Source organism: Cynoglossus semilaevis, chromosome 18, assembly GCF_000523025.1.
Source record: "Cynoglossus semilaevis isolate Cse_v1.0 chromosome 18, Cse_v1.0, whole genome shotgun sequence".
NCBI lineage: Eukaryota > Metazoa > Chordata > Actinopteri > Pleuronectiformes > Cynoglossidae > Cynoglossus > Cynoglossus semilaevis.
The window spans coordinates 12,144,784-12,159,735 of record NC_024324.1 but is presented as its reverse complement, the minus strand read 5'-3'; the positions used below and the strand labels follow the sequence as shown (position 1 = coordinate 12,159,735).

The 14,952-nt window shown below is 40.2% G+C and overlaps 3 protein-coding genes across 3 annotated transcripts in view; all 3 read left to right on the top strand.

Moving 5' to 3' along the window:
• LOC103394554 (heparin binding growth factor) overlaps positions 1 to 2,299 on the top strand; it is a 5,115-nt gene extending 2,816 nt beyond the window's left edge. The window contains 4 exon segments of the mRNA XM_008331923.3: positions 4 to 102; positions 196 to 354; positions 444 to 614; positions 745 to 2,299. Coding sequence (XP_008330145.1) covers positions 4 to 102; positions 196 to 354; positions 444 to 614; positions 745 to 765 — 450 coding nt within the window. The 3' untranslated portion in view covers positions 766 to 2,299.
• A 320-nt stretch (positions 2,300 to 2,619) lies between these two features.
• mrpl24 (mitochondrial ribosomal protein L24) lies at positions 2,620 to 5,008 on the top strand. The gene is made up of 6 exons (XM_008331924.3): positions 2,620 to 2,732; positions 2,987 to 3,173; positions 3,359 to 3,454; positions 3,727 to 3,830; positions 4,295 to 4,425; positions 4,751 to 5,008. The coding sequence occupies exons 2-6, from the start codon at positions 2,991 to 2,993 to the stop codon at positions 4,885 to 4,887; spliced, it is 651 nt and encodes a 216-aa protein (XP_008330146.1). The 5' UTR covers positions 2,620 to 2,732; positions 2,987 to 2,990; the 3' UTR covers positions 4,888 to 5,008.
• Positions 5,009 to 5,449: 441 nt separating this feature from the next.
• Positions 5,450 to 14,952, top strand: part of LOC103394556 (brevican core protein) — a 20,247-nt gene continuing 10,744 nt past the window's right edge. The window contains 1 exon segment of the mRNA XM_008331925.3: positions 5,450 to 9,566. Within this exon segment, the coding sequence (XP_008330147.1) occupies positions 9,547 to 9,566 (20 nt within the window). The 5' untranslated portion in view covers positions 5,450 to 9,546.

Below are 14,952 nucleotides of genomic sequence, written 5' to 3'. Positions count from 1 at the left end.
GAGTGCAAGGAGAAGTTTGGGAAACAAAACAAGCGGAAAGGCTTTGCTGAGGGATTGTGGGAGATTGAGAACAACCCCACTGTCACACATGAGGACTATTTGGTTGGTGGAGTTATGGAGACAACTCAATGCCTTTTTAGAATTCATTTTGTTGTTGTTTTTTTAATTTGCATATCTGTTCATCTTTGCCTTTAGTCATCGAAGAAGGACAACGATTCAGAAGAAGCAGGTGACACAGCCGGCTCAGAGAAAGCAGACGCAGAGGGGAGCAGTGACGAGGACGAGGGAGCCCTGGTCATTGATGAAAAGAACGAGAGGGGAGGAACCAAACGAAAAGCAGAGGAGTCCACAGAGGTGAACACTGGCCAGTGAAGTTCAGATAGAGAGCTGCATCATTTGTTCTCGTCAGCAGATGCCAACTGTCTCTTTGACGCTTTCTGCAGGCATCCCTGAAACGGCCAAAGGACTCAGTGGCAGAAGCTGACTCCAAAGACAACAAACCCAAGGCTGAGGCCAAGGTCAATGATGTGGCCGCCGCTCCATCTCCAGAGAACGATTCGAAAGTAGAGGCCCAGGAAAATGCAGCAGCGGGAGGCCAACAAACAGCAGATAAGGTGAGATTTGACTCTTCTGTGTTGTTAATTACTATTACATTTAACTTGGAGGAATTTTTAATAAACATCGGTTTTCACTGTGGTACCATAAATGTTGTTGTTTTTTTTTTCTTGACTTCCCTCTCTGCAGCCTGTGACAGACAGTGCTTAACAACAACCCACGGGGGGGAAAAAATCAAGAACTTTTGACACTTGGAATTAAAGCATCACCATGGTAACCTGCTGGATGCCAGATTTCAGTTGTTTAACTGATTTAAAAGAATAAATAAATTTAAAAAAATGTTAGTGTTTGTACTGAGGGAGGGAGAGAAAAGCAAATCCTCATTTGCCATTTTTTGGGGTATCATATATCCCAAGAGACAAAGTTTGCTAATCTGATTTCAAACATTTGAACTGAGCACTTTGGGGCTCCTTTCTAATGGGATTTCTGGTGTGTGTATATATTTTTTATTTCTAAGTGCAATTACATAATTACAAAGACTCAATGCTAGGTGTTAAAAACATTTTTTTGTTTTCAGATTACTGAAAGTAGACACTGAATCTATGGTAAATTAAGCAGAAAAAAGATGCAAGTATATTGGACAGAGAATCTCCATTAGTTTGTTTTAAACATAGACATTGACGTTCGGAGAAACATATAACAACATTTTCTCTCATGTTCTCAGCTTTGGTTTGACTCCTGTTGACTTTCTTCAGCATTTGTTGCAAAATAGAATGCTTTGTTGCAGTTGACCAAATTATGTGACTCATTGCCCCCAGATCGTTGACCCAGCTTCTTTCCTAACCCCATATCTTTCCTAAACTGATCATTAAAAGCAGAAAGACATTCCTGAGTGTTTTCTTGAAATGTTCAAGTCAAGGTGAACATTTTTGAGAGAAAATTAAAAATGGTTGCCACTTTTTTTGTTAAAAAAAATTGTCGTGCAAACACTATCTTTGTATCCATCTACGCATCTCTCATTTTCATCATGTCCTATTAATCTCGCAGCAGATGTGTAATTCTGATTTGCACTGAATTGCATTGGATTGAATAATTGATTGTATGAAATATCTCTAGTGTACATTTTTAAAAACTGATAATACCAAATGCATCATGATCTAATCTTTTTTTTTTAGAAAATAATTGAATGTACAGAGTAGTTTGTCTGTAAATGTCCAGGTTGTTTTTGTTTTGTTTTTGTTTGTTTTTTGCCTCACTAACTGGAAAACCTGTCTGCTTTTGGGTGTTAAACAAATTTGTGATCAATAAAAGATGTGTTGGAGTCATAGTTTTGACATGTTAAAGCTTGATCGTGTGGTGAAGATGTGGTGTTATTTTTTTTTCATTATTAGTATTTAATATGGTCCATGTTTTGTTTCTTTCTTGAACATTTGGCCTAATTTACCATGTTTTCTAGATGTCAGTCATTGCTTCAATGTTTTGTATTCGACAACAAGTCACGGACTGAAGTGAAAAACTGAAAGTAACTTTTCACTGTTGCCCACTTTACCACCAAAACCTCTAAATAGAAAATATCAAAAGCTTCACCTGCAGTTCAGCCCAAGGGTATAATTTAGGATTCATGTGTATTTCTGCAGTTTAGCTTTCTGGGTTCATTTTGGAGGCTGCCATTCATGTTAAGCTGCTTCTTAGTTCATATGTGTAGATGCCATTTCATTTAATAAACCAGTTGATTACACAAAAATCTCCTGTGTCATTTTTTTGTAACCATTTCTGAATCTTCAGTCATCAGTGTTGACTGATGGTTTTGAGTCTGTACATTCTCCCTGCATGTGGGGTTGGTGGGGGCAGGAGGTTATCGCTCTAACATGAACTAAGTTCCTGTTTCACACTCAAATGTGAGTGTCTAGCTATTTTTTTTTAATTATTTTATTTGCACGGGTTTTCACTTTAATGTCAGCCGCAGTAATATGTTGCATTTTGTGGTTTATATACGAAGGAATACGTTCAGAATTAAAGGCCATTTTGCAGGCTCTTCTGCCTACTGCGCCTCAAAATGTTTCTGCGCATGCGTTCTGCCAAGCCTGTCCCTCCCGTCCACTAGGAGTCGCTGATTGTAACAGTTAATGACGGTAGTGACTTCACACTTCTGCATGTGACATTGACATCAAGAGAAGGTAACAACACTTTGCTTATCTTATGCTATTTCAGCTTTGAATCATCTTGTTTGTTATAAAAAAAAGAACAGTATCTCTTAGTATTGCTTTTGACGTGAGTTAGTGAAGTACATTTGATCCTAAGTAGCACGGCGTTAAAGATAGCTACTACTGATGCTGAAGTTAGCTTAGCCTGTACTATATGTTACCGACTGAAGGAGCCTGCTCTTATACGGTGAACCTTTTACAGAACTTTATTTATTTCTTCCGTGCAGCACGATGAGACTCACTGCTCTCCTGTCCATGGCAGCCAAGGTTGTTATACCCAAGGACTACCGGTATGGCACCCACAGACCCTGGACAGAGGCCGCTAAAAGGAGGAATCCTCCGGGTAAAAGGAGGAGAAAGGTGTTCGTGGAACCGATAGAGTCACACGACTGGACGGTGTTCAAAGGAGACACGGTGAGATAAGTAAAATGTTCCTTGTTACAAATACTGGTTTCACTGTCTTCTCAGTAGTACATCAGCACAAGCACTTCATCAGACGTGTGGATACTGTCTGGAATAAAAACGGATTTAACAATATTTGTACCACTTGTAATAAAGCAGATACAAAAGCAGGTTTAATATCTATGTTTGTTTCTCAGGTTGAGATTCTCTCTGGAAAAGACCAGGGCAAGCAAGGAAAAGTGATCCAAGTCTTAAGGTGCAGAAACTGGGTGGTTGTGGAAGGACTAAACACAGTAAGAACAGATGTTGTCTATTTATAAGGTATAACCTAATATGAATTGTTAGGTTAGGCTGCCGTACAATTATTTTAAGTCCGTTTTCTCTCTTTTTCTTCAAAGTAAAGGTGATGAGCACTTTTTTTGGTCCTTCATTTATTGTATACAACGCCATGTCTGTCTTTTTAGCGCCACAAGATGGCGGCAGATCTGCGATTAAACGAATTGCTCCACCAACAGTTGGTTTGGTACTAATTGAAGGAACTGTACATTGTCTGTCTGTGTGTTAGCATTACAGGTACATCGGAAAAACTGACAATTATAGCGGACAATACGTTCCCTCAGAGGCTCCTGTTTTGCTCCGTGATGTTGCCCTCGTTGACCCCACTGACAGGTACAGTAACCGTCCATGTTGCATGTACTCTCCTCTTGGGTAAAATAACTGTTGACCCTCTGGTCTGTGATATTTAAGAGATTTTCCTAACATTAAAATAAACCCAGAAACACTTGTAACATGAATGATCATATTTATGTTGCCTTTTATATAAACAGTAGCTTAATAATAATTATTATAAAATTATAATGATAATTAATAATATGGCATAGGGCAACCATAACTGTAGTGCCACCTCTTATAACAATGCAAAACACTTGATAGATTTAGAAGTGCCTGTGGCACTGAAGGCATCATTGGCGTCAGTCCATCTCTGTTTTTAGCCAATCAAGCACAGAGATGTGTAGGCCATGTTTCGACAACTCTGATCTATGTAAACATTAAAGCAGTCATCCGTGTACTGGCTGATGTTTGAAGCATGTTTAGACTGACTTGTTTCTGTCATTCTAACGTAAATCTTCCAGGAAACCCACTGATATTGAGTGGAAGTTCACAGAGGAGGGTGAGAGAGTGAGAGTGTCCGCCAGGACAGGTCGAATCATCAACAAACCTGAGGTACAGCGAAGAGATGGCATCATCCCCGAGCAGTGGAAAGGTCTGTTCAGGAGTGCTATTGTTCCAATATGGGGGGTTGTTTTTTTTAACAGCTCGACTGTTTTTTTTATACTTTGTGTTGACCTGGTTTCTCAAAATAAACTTCAGAGTGGTGTAGGCTGATGAAATGATGACTCTTTGTTTTCCAGTGGTAAAAATACTTCAGAGGAGAAGCAACTGTCTAAATATTACCTCTAACGCATTGTTTAGTTACACACTGAATGTTTTACGAGGAGATTGTATTTGTCCCTGTTTGTTTGTTGAATGTGTGAACGTGCATTTCTAGCTGTTTTCAACAACAGACGTAATGTTCACTTTTCTTACAGATGGTCCCAAAGACACGAGTGTGGAAGACGCCGTCAAAATAACATTTGCACCATCACTGAAAACACTGGAAGAGGAAGTCATGGAAAAATTGGGAATTCAGGAAACCAGGAGGCAAAAGAGGTCGTACTGGTACTGACCAGGTGGTGACTCTGTCCTGCTGTTACTGAACATATCTGCCGGACAAAACAAAAACTGTAACTTAAATAACCTCAAACATTGTCTTTTGTAATATAATAAATAGAAATCCGTTAAGAACAGTTTTCTGATTGTTTTTTCTCTTGTGCACTTTGACTGGTCATAACCTTTTTTTCATTGGCTGTCTCCTGGGGTCACCACAGCCAGTTGTTTAGCTTTACCTTATTCTGTTCAATTTTTTTTAAACTTGTATCCACAGCATCCTCTTCATCCTGGACACAGTAAAAAAAATCACCATCTTCCACTTGGTGTAGCCCAGTCTTCTGTCTAAGGTCAGTACCACTGTACAGTAAAAACAACTGCTCACAGTTAAGTAATGGCCAACATTGCCCTCATTGTCACTGAAAAAGGAAAAATATACAGTATGTCTACAAAAACACTTAATGGTCTTTGAATACATTTATAAAATAAATTCTTCTTGTTCTTTTTTACAGGGGTTTTTGCTGCCTACTGTAACATCAGACCCATTTGTCAAAAAACAGGTACGTCACATTCCACAGTAAAATGTGCTTCACAAACACTAATCACAGCTGATCACATATGATGAGCTACACTTCTTTTGATGAATTTAAACTGATGCATCAGTGACATCACCTCAGGCGTAATTACCATCATGTATGGGTATGTCTATCCCTGACACGGAACCTTGTTCCCATCATTTGGTAAATCACTTAGTTACTGTGTGTGCTTCATATTGCTGCTGCTTCTGTGTGTGTAGTTTGAGAAGTTATCTTTTGCGTACTTCTTTGTACTGTACTGTTGTCTGTTACTTGGAGGACCAAATGTTTTTGGAAGTATGAAATGTTTGAGAACCACAACACATTTTGTTGATTGTTGCCAAATGTCATGGTCTTAAAACCTCACCAAATGTCTGTATTGTGTATTATAACTCTGCAGCAATGACTATTAACCAACACGTATTCTATATTGTTAGGAAAGTGAGGTAATTATTGAAGGCAGTAATCTGGAGCAGATCACTGAATCATGGTTGACACTGATGCTTGTGAACAAAACACAGTAGCAACTGCTCTCTAAAGAGGAAATTGCATTGACATTAACAGTACTGTAGGGTATTGTAAAACCTGCTCAGTCTGCAGTACTGAAGAGTTGTTGGTATTGGCAGGAGCAGCTCTGGTAACGGTTACAGCCCTTAAATGGTGATATGTTTTACAGAAGCCCAGACTCTGTCCTCCTTCAAACAAATGAATCGCTCTTTCCTACGTGTCTGGGAAACAGTGAGCAGCAGCAGCAAATGTCAGGAAATCAGACGATACAGACGGGGTTTCATTGGCTGTAAATCATTTTTCTTTTCTCTCTCTCTCACCATTTTTTCATCAGGCTTTCACATTCGAGCTCTGCTTCAACTGTGTTTTTATTACCTGCAATAAGGAAAAGGGTTTATGGAGACAAAGGACAATGAAAAGTTTGACTAATGTGACATGAGTCAGAATGTCTGAATCAAACCATGTGTCGGAATAGACAAGACGATGACATAGTGCTGCAAGAATATTTAACTGGAACGAAACCAAAGCTTAAACTTTCACAAAAGACTAGCCAAGGATAGTTTAAATAAGCTAACAGGTCTTAAATGTAGGTAAGTAAAGTAAAAAAAGTGACTAAAAATCAGGAAACAAGTATGACTAAAAAGTAGCTTTAATAGTAAAATGTGTTCAAACATGATATTTACCATGTGTGGGGTAAAGAAAACATAAATTAACCTAAAATATTTAAAAGTTAGCAATAATGTCATGAAGGCAAGTGACTACAGTAATAGGTACAGTAATAATAGGCTTATGTGACTAAAAGGTAGCCAAGTGTTATCTTCAATTTAGCTAATAATTATAAGATTTCATAATTTTACATTGCTCATCATCCGCAGCCACTGATGCCAATATTATTCTCTTTTATCTCCATCTGTCTTCACTGGCTTATCCTGGCCTGTATATTTATGAATGATATGAGGTGGTCAGTGAAGTATACAGCCTGGAGTCTCTTTTTCCTCCTTGGTTAACCAAGGGTATCGATTTACAGAAAGTCTAAATTCATCGGTTGCCAGATTTCCCTTGTTTCCAGACGCTGGCTACAAAAGTGATGTGTCATATTATATAATTGCTTCAAAATTTCACAGTGGCTCCACATGCTCTCATTTCTGGTTGGCATCATGCAGAAAGCACGGTGGCGGGCCTTGGGTTTGGTCAGAGTGGAGGAGGTTTCCCACATTAGTCCGGACTGTGCCAGTTTGCCATCATCCTTATCCAGGAGGGAAAAAGCAGCCAGTCAGCGGAAACTGGGTTTTGAGGCTTTTTCTTTTATAGCAGGAAAATGTTTCAGAGACTCGTCTTCTTTCCTGTCCCTGCGTGAGCGTTGTAGGACTTTCACTTCAGGGTTTACTTTACGGTGTAGTGTGATGCACGCTGAAGTGGAACCTCTGTGTCTCCACGTCTTTGTTTCCATTCCCACACCACAGCACAGATGTGAGGGTCGTCTACAGATGGTCTAGCGTCTGCCCTGTGGTGCATTGACAGTAATTGCGGCCATCCATTTAAACGAAACCACCGAGCATGAGTCAGGCAGAATTAAGAATGCTCAGAAATAAAGTGCAGACTGTGCTGTGTGTTTCAGCTGAGTCACATTTGCTTCTCAGCCACAGAAAATAATCACCCGTCCCACCTGGTGCTGAAGCCTGCACGTTCACCAGAGTCAACTCTGACGACCAGAGTCCTATTGTTTGTTTATTGTTGCACAGATGTCATCTCTGATGACAGGTGTTGACGTCTCTTTGATCAGTACGACATCCTCCAAAGCATCTGAAGACACTTTAAACTAAATTTCTGCTCTTGCTCTCCGCTCACTTGATGATCCCAGCTCAGTTACAATATAATGATAGTGCCTAATTATAGGCTGCTCGTTTGATGGCTGCTGGAAAATGTAACGTTAGCTTGTATGCAGGGCTGAAGCCCGGCCTTTGTGCATGTTTAGCTGTGTTTGGTCTAATTTAAGTGGCTCCCAACTGTTTCTTTTATAGAACCTCAGTATGTTACAGCTTGAATAAGGTAAAACACTGCTCTGAGTCTGTCCTCCAGGCTTTAACTTTCTCACCCACACATTTTTTAAAATCTACATTCCATGTATCACTGACAGAAATGAGACACAGATGGATGTAACTGTTGCTATTTATTTACTGTCCTTCCTGAAAGAATTAAATGAATAAGCACTTTTATAGTTTTTAACCTTAGGAATGCAGCACACGGTGTCTGCCATGTCTCCTGCTGTTGATGACAAATGGCAACAGGGGAGATGACACCACTCAGGGAGAGAATAATTGCTGACTGTACCTAGATCAATGTGGGTCACTGTAACTGATGTTAGACTGTTAGACTTAGGTCTGATCTGTGTCTGCTCTACTTTTGCTCCTGCTGTTGTCTGGGTGTCAGATTCCTCAGGTGTGAAGCATCACTTGCTGCTGCAGCTGCGTCACAGGCCCATGGAAAAACAAAGCAGTATTCACTCTCTTATTATAAAAGCCTCATTCATATAAACCCTTCAAAAAGTTCAGTCCCAGGGAAGTTGAGTATTTAAACCTAAACTTGATTCATTCTCTGGATTCATTTTTCTACATGGCGTCTGTGTAGGAAAATCATTCTGGTGGAATGCACACTGGAGCGTGTATGTTTATTTAAAGAATTTGTTCATTTCTATGGAATAAAAAAAAAAACACCTAAATTGTACACATGATTATAATGGACCTTTATCTGAAACCAACTGAGCTGAGTTTTGTTAGTCAGGCTACAACTATTTTTTGGTAGTCTTTGCAGTTTTTGCTGTTAAATAGTTTTCCATTAAACATCTTTGTTCATAAATCTAAAACTTTCCTGTTCCTTTGGAAAGCTGTGCATGTAGTTTACAGATGTCATCGTGAGTGCAGCCAGTAGATAAAAGCTGGAAACGATGGAGCAGCTGCTGTGGATCTGTCACATGCTCATCACTTCAGGTACTCGTCCTGTGTGATTTGGAAAGACCCCCCCAGTCCAAACCCAGCTGGTGTAGCAGAGACAGGATGGAGAACAGCTCTCTCCTCCATCCACTGCTGCGAAGCCAAGTCTGCAGCTGCAGCATCAGCTGCTTTTGAGAAAATGACACTTAAGTTCACCCGTCGTTTTCTCTGCTGATCATCAGCTCTTCTCCCAGTCTGTCCATCACATCAGTTTATTTTAGGTGACAGTCCTCGCCTGACAGACACGCGCCACCTCCATCCCGGTAATTGGGTGAAAAAGTGGGCAGTTCAGGATTTTCTTTTTTTTTCTTCTTCTTGAGAAATATCTGCCTCTACTTTACCTCGACTCCCTCCTTTCCTCCCCAAACCTCGGAGTGGGTCGGACACAACTCCAGTGTGTACCAGCCCCCACTGATACCTGCACACAGCATCCAGCAGAGGCTCTGCCCTGACAGGACAGACGCACTGCAGCAGCAGCAGCAGCAGCGGCGGGAAGGGATTCAAGACTCCAAACAAGGGAAGACAATTAACAAGAAACAATTAAAAACTAGAAGAAAAGACTTTTGCACAGCCAAGAGGAGCCCAGGCCATCCAGTATCCGCTGACATGCTGCCAAAAAGAGTCCGGTAGGTTTTATTTGTGTGTTTACTTATTTAAGGCTAAAAGTGCGCAAATAATGCGGTTCTTGACGGTGTCGTTGGAATCATTTAATCATTTAAGTGTTAAATATTTGAAACAAATTCGTACCCATGGACAGATGTGGACAGATGTGAAGTGTTCTGACCCACATTTGAGGGCACTTTTCCCAACATTGTTCCAGACATTATGATGTGGTCGACTTTTGTTCACTTCCAACAATGGCGTGTTAATATAAGTTTACATTTTCAGAACTTTTATTTCTTAACTTAACATGTATGTATGAATTCGTCGAATTATAAAATTGTTAATTTAATTATTCAAATTACAATTTATGATTCAAAAAGTGTCAATTTGTTTTGGCTGCTATCACTAGCAACTTGTTCCCCTCCAAGTTTGGCTTAGCTAATATTGCTAACATCTTGCACAAGTTGATTGGCCGACGTTAAGATGCACGAGTGCCACCTACTGGGTCCAGTTTACTCTGGTTAACATTTTATTTGTGTATTCTTTCTAGGTGGGTTGCTCAAATCGGGCTCATGTTTCATGTATTTGATTTGAGGCAGAACAATGGTGTTTATAATGTCTGGTGCTGTTTGACAGAACTGTACCAAAACCCGACCACAGCTTAGACACGTTAGCCAGCAGTGGTCTAAATACTCAATTGTTTAAAATGTGGTCCGTTTCAAACAACTTCTCAATCGCTCATGTCAAAAAATATGGGAACTGTAGGGTCCAAATGTTCTAGTTTATTAACAACAGTACCAGCTGCAGCCGGTGCATTAAACAGTACTAAGTCTTGGGACACTGTTACATTTTGGTCATTTTGGGACACCATCCCAGGTTTCCCTGTTGCTGTCTTTTAGCTTGTAATGTTGTTCCTCTGTCCTGCAGAAAAACCTGAAGCTGCTCTCTGTCTTAAGTGCACACTTGTCTTCTTCTGTCCATTATCTGGGAGTTGTTTTTTTTGTTTTTTGTTTTACCTCCCAGAGAGGGTGAATTCAGATTGATGAACAGATTCATGGCACTGGGCAAATTGACGGATGAAGCAGCGTTGCTTTTACAGGTTGTTCTCTGTTTGCTGGTTCAGTGGCTCTGTGGTCCGATGTTGGCCACAGAACTCTGCTTCTCTCTGAGGGAACATTGGGAAAATGTTCCTTAGCTCCAGATAATATTTGATCAAATAACCAGAACTGATTATCATCATTAATGTCACTTTTTAACCAACACAGAGTCTGACAGTTTATATTTCTGTCTTTGTCTTTGTCTCAAATCAGGAACATGACATCTCAAGGGAAAAATAAACAAGACGCTAAAACAGTTCATGGGATTTAAAATTCAGATTTTGTAGCTGGCCAACCAAATTGAAATGCACAGAATGAAAAATAACACATCTATATTTAGCATAAAAAGCCACATTTGTGACTAAATGAGAGAGTTTTTGACAGCAAAATAAAAAACGTCCTATTTGATTTACTGTCAGGGTTTTATTGTCATCAACACTTGACAGAGCTGTGGAGACGAGCACACACACACACAGAGAGAGAGAGAGAGAGAGAGAGAGAGACCCCACAGATTTCTATGGATGGTTCATGACAGGCTGCCAATGTGGTCTGAACATGGTTTTGTTGAATCAGGACTCAGATCAGGTTTTCCACTTTGAAACTCATCCACAGTTGTACCCAGTGGTGAAACATCTGGTGGGTGGCCCTGTCAAAATAGTCTTGATGAAAGTTGACTTGTTGGTGATGTGTGTGAAATCTGGTCAGGGAGCTGAGGGGTGGAGTGATGACTGGGGTGAAACAAGGACATGATGGTGATGGGAGCAGGCTTACTGACCATCTGGTTCCTCCTAAGTTCACGTACGCTGACCTGAAGTCAACTTGCTCTGCTTATAATTGCCAGTCTCATCTTGAGCGAAGAGGCAAAAATAACATCCTCCTCCCACCTGCTACCTACAGGTTTCTATCAACTACAGCACAGTCAGGATGTGTTTATTTGTATTGGAAAGAGGCGAAAGAGCTCCAGGGGGCTCAGGAACCACAGGTTGCAGCCCCTGGTCTATCGAGGCATCAGTAAACATATTTTTGCAAATCCTGATTGCATTTGGAGAATAGAAAATATGGATTAAATGTGAATTGTGAATGTTGGTTGGTAACTGTCAGATCGTCTTCATCTGTCCATCAACAGCTGCACAGTAGGCAGAAGATTCTGAAAAAATAGCAAAAGAAAATGTCTTTGTCATTATAAATATAATTATAGTTACATTAAAACTAGATTATCTTTGATGCTATTTTTGTCCCACTCCATTCCTATTGCGTATTTATTTAAACTCCCATTGAGTCAATAAATCTGAAATTTCAGGGGGAAAAATCAAGATGAAAGAAGAGGGAAAAAGCCACAATGAGAGGCTTAGACAGAGGCTGATTTTCTACTGTGCATTCCAGGAAACTCAGGAAACTTTATTTTCTCTTAGACCCATTAGTACCGCTCATCAGGCTGTGTGTCTCTGAACCCTGAACATGTTTCACTACGACTCACAAGTCTTTTTTTTTTAACACCAGATCTCAATTCTCCATCTGACGTTGTGATCCTTATTTCTCACTGTAAACTACATTTAATTAAAAGCAATATTTTACGTTGTTTCTGCTCCACCTTAAACCAAAGTGTCAGTCAGCGTTCCTTCTGCCGGTGGAGGAAAGTGGATTAGTTCTGCTGGTGGATAATGCAGCGGCAGCAGTTCCTCTGTGTGTAAATGTCGTGCGTGGAATTGATTTTAGCTTGACTTGCCCACGTTGTTAGCCACATCAAACAGAGCTCAACTGCAGGACGCCCAGCGGCAGGAATAAAGTGATGTGAAGTACACGGGCAAAAAGCCAGAATTATCTCCTGTGCACAAACCCCAGTGTGAGCACGCGCTCAGCACAACAACACTGGTACCACGTGAAACAGTGTCTCAATGTGGCCCTTCCCTTTAAATGAAGCATGCTCATTCTTAGTGGTTTTAAAGCTTCCCTCCCTGAAAAGGGTTAGAGGGAGAAAAGAAGGAGAAGAAGTGAAGGAATGTGCCAGCGTCTCGGCCTTTAATTTCAGCAGAAGCCTTTTGTGAAGGAGTGGGTATGAAGTGAAAGCACAGTGTGCAGCTGTCCCCCCGGCCCACTGCTCCCTCTGTGAGTTGTTTTCTCGTCAAGAATACTAATAGTGATGGCAGCTCTGTGGAGTCCACCCAGCTGCTGAGGAAACAGGCATCAATTATCCTGCCATCAAAGATGGCTATTTAATATGGCACAGTTGATGGAGCTGCGCTCCTGTAGACTCTGTTGATCTGCAGACACAAACAGTGTTCCAGTGTGTAAAATATGGCAGGAGCAAACAGTGTGTGTAATCACTCCAGAATGAACGGATATCTAGTAGACAAAATCCTTTGTTAGGTACTTCAGAAAAGGGACTTGTTTCGTGGACTTGCACCTTTTGTCTGGAGGATTTCTGAGAAAATAACGACGAAGACCTGACAAAGAACTTACATAGAAACCACTAAAAAACAAAGAAGAAATGTGGAGACAGAGTAATGAAAGTAGAACTTTCTAAACTGCCTGCCTAAAGAGATGGGTGAACTGAGGAGTCCTCTGTTTGTTTCTACATGTAGCAAGTGAGAACTTTGTGTAATTTTACTGTTAAAGAGTGTTAATTTTCAGCACAGATACATTTAACACTTAATCATCAATTAAAAAAAAAATTCAGTTCCAGTTTCTAACTGTTGGGGGTTTACAGAAAAACAGAGTTGTCTTTCAGGATTTTCAAATCAGTTTTGTTGTGCTGTTGTCATCAGCAACCAAATAGTTTTTTAATTCTCTTTTTTCTTGAGCTTCAATGCAGCTTCTGCCATTTCCCAGACACACACACACACACACAATCACCCACTCTTTCAGACGTGTCTTCAGTTTCAAAGTGAATCCAGTTTTTTGCTGACATTTCACTGAGAATTTATTTTGTTGTTTTAAATATCGTTCATTAAATAATATGATGTCTGTTTTTGAGAGCAAGAATCATCACAGTACACATTGGGCAAAGGTCAGCATAGACTATAAGGAAACACAGGTTCAATACTCTAGGTGTTTCTGAAATGGTCAAAAATGGTTTGCAGAAAACTCTTCTTGGCAGGAAATCTCAGGAATATGTAACAGGGATTTGTCATTTTAAAAAAAGAACTCCTGGTATAAACTCCTGCACAAGAGCAACAACTCTGAATCATCGTTAACGTTATAAAAATGACACCCTATCTGGCCGTGAAAGTTTCACCGAGCTGCTGTTTAATGATGCTTGAACATTAGCAGCCACGTCACCGCCGCCTCATGAGGTTGTGTGAGGTCACTGTCAGCATCCTGCCATCTCTGCTGGGTTAATAACAGGGCCAGACTTGTGACGGAGAGAGCTGGCGGACGGGCGCTCGGCCGAGGCGCCATGTCATTAGCGCCCGGATGTGATGAATGGCCTGTGGTCCAGGCCCTGTGTTCCTAATGTGTCTTTTGAGAAGCCGAGACATTGGTCCTTTGTCCTGCTTGATTAAGCCAAAGATAATGTTTTTCAATACTTATACTGGAAGGACATGTATGTCAGTGTTGTACAGCTGTGCTCTGAGTCACTGAGCATAAATAGTCAAGTACCAGGATGGCATTTATTCAAAACTGAGTGAAAAGTATTTGGACATCTTTTTGTTTTTGGACTAAATGTTCTGTTTTCCTTGGTCACAGAAAGATGAATATCTGGGATTTGCGGACAACGCAAAGCTTTTATTTTGAGGCTTGGAAAACTGCAGATTGAAAATTTCCACAGTTTCCACTGTGTTTTAAGGACCAAATTATTAACAAATTAATCAAGAACATGTCTGACAGCTTAAACGCCACAGGAAATCAGCAGCTCTGCAAAAATCCTCCTCCTACGTACTTGGTGGAAATTTCTATGTACAAACTCTGTACACTTTCCCATGAAGTTTATCAGATGAAAAATGAACCCGTCTGACAGTCCTTGGCTCATATGTGTCTCCTAAATTATTAATAAGAATCTTCACTTCCAAATTCTCTAATGAATAAATAATGTTTAATTATCCCAAGAGGATCTGCACGTATAATATTTTTCATTTTTTTATTGTGATGGTGTTCAGGTGTTGATGTGTTTTTATTGATTCCAATCATTATAGCCCTGTTGCCCACAGAAGGTACAATATGTGTACAGTATTTTTATTGGGTGTGGTTATATTTCCAGGAGTAAGATTTATAATCTAGATTACTCTGTCATTTAAAAAGAACAATTAAACAGGTTAAAGTCAGATTTTAATTATTAATATTGCAAAGTTAAAGAATTTGAAGTTCTTCCTGC

Bases quoted from the DNA above. Each gene is read 5' to 3' on its own strand.
- mrpl24 (XM_008331924.3), top strand. From the start codon at position 2,991: ATGAGACTCACTGCTCTCCTGTCCATGGCAGCCAAGGTTGTTATACCC. The intron at 3,831-4,294 runs GTACAGTAACCG...TAAATCTTCCAG, and splicing joins CTCGTTGACCCCACTGACAG to GAAACCCACTGATATTGAGT. The intron at 4,426-4,750 runs GTCTGTTCAGGA...CTTTTCTTACAG, and splicing joins CATCCCCGAGCAGTGGAAAG to ATGGTCCCAAAGACACGAGT.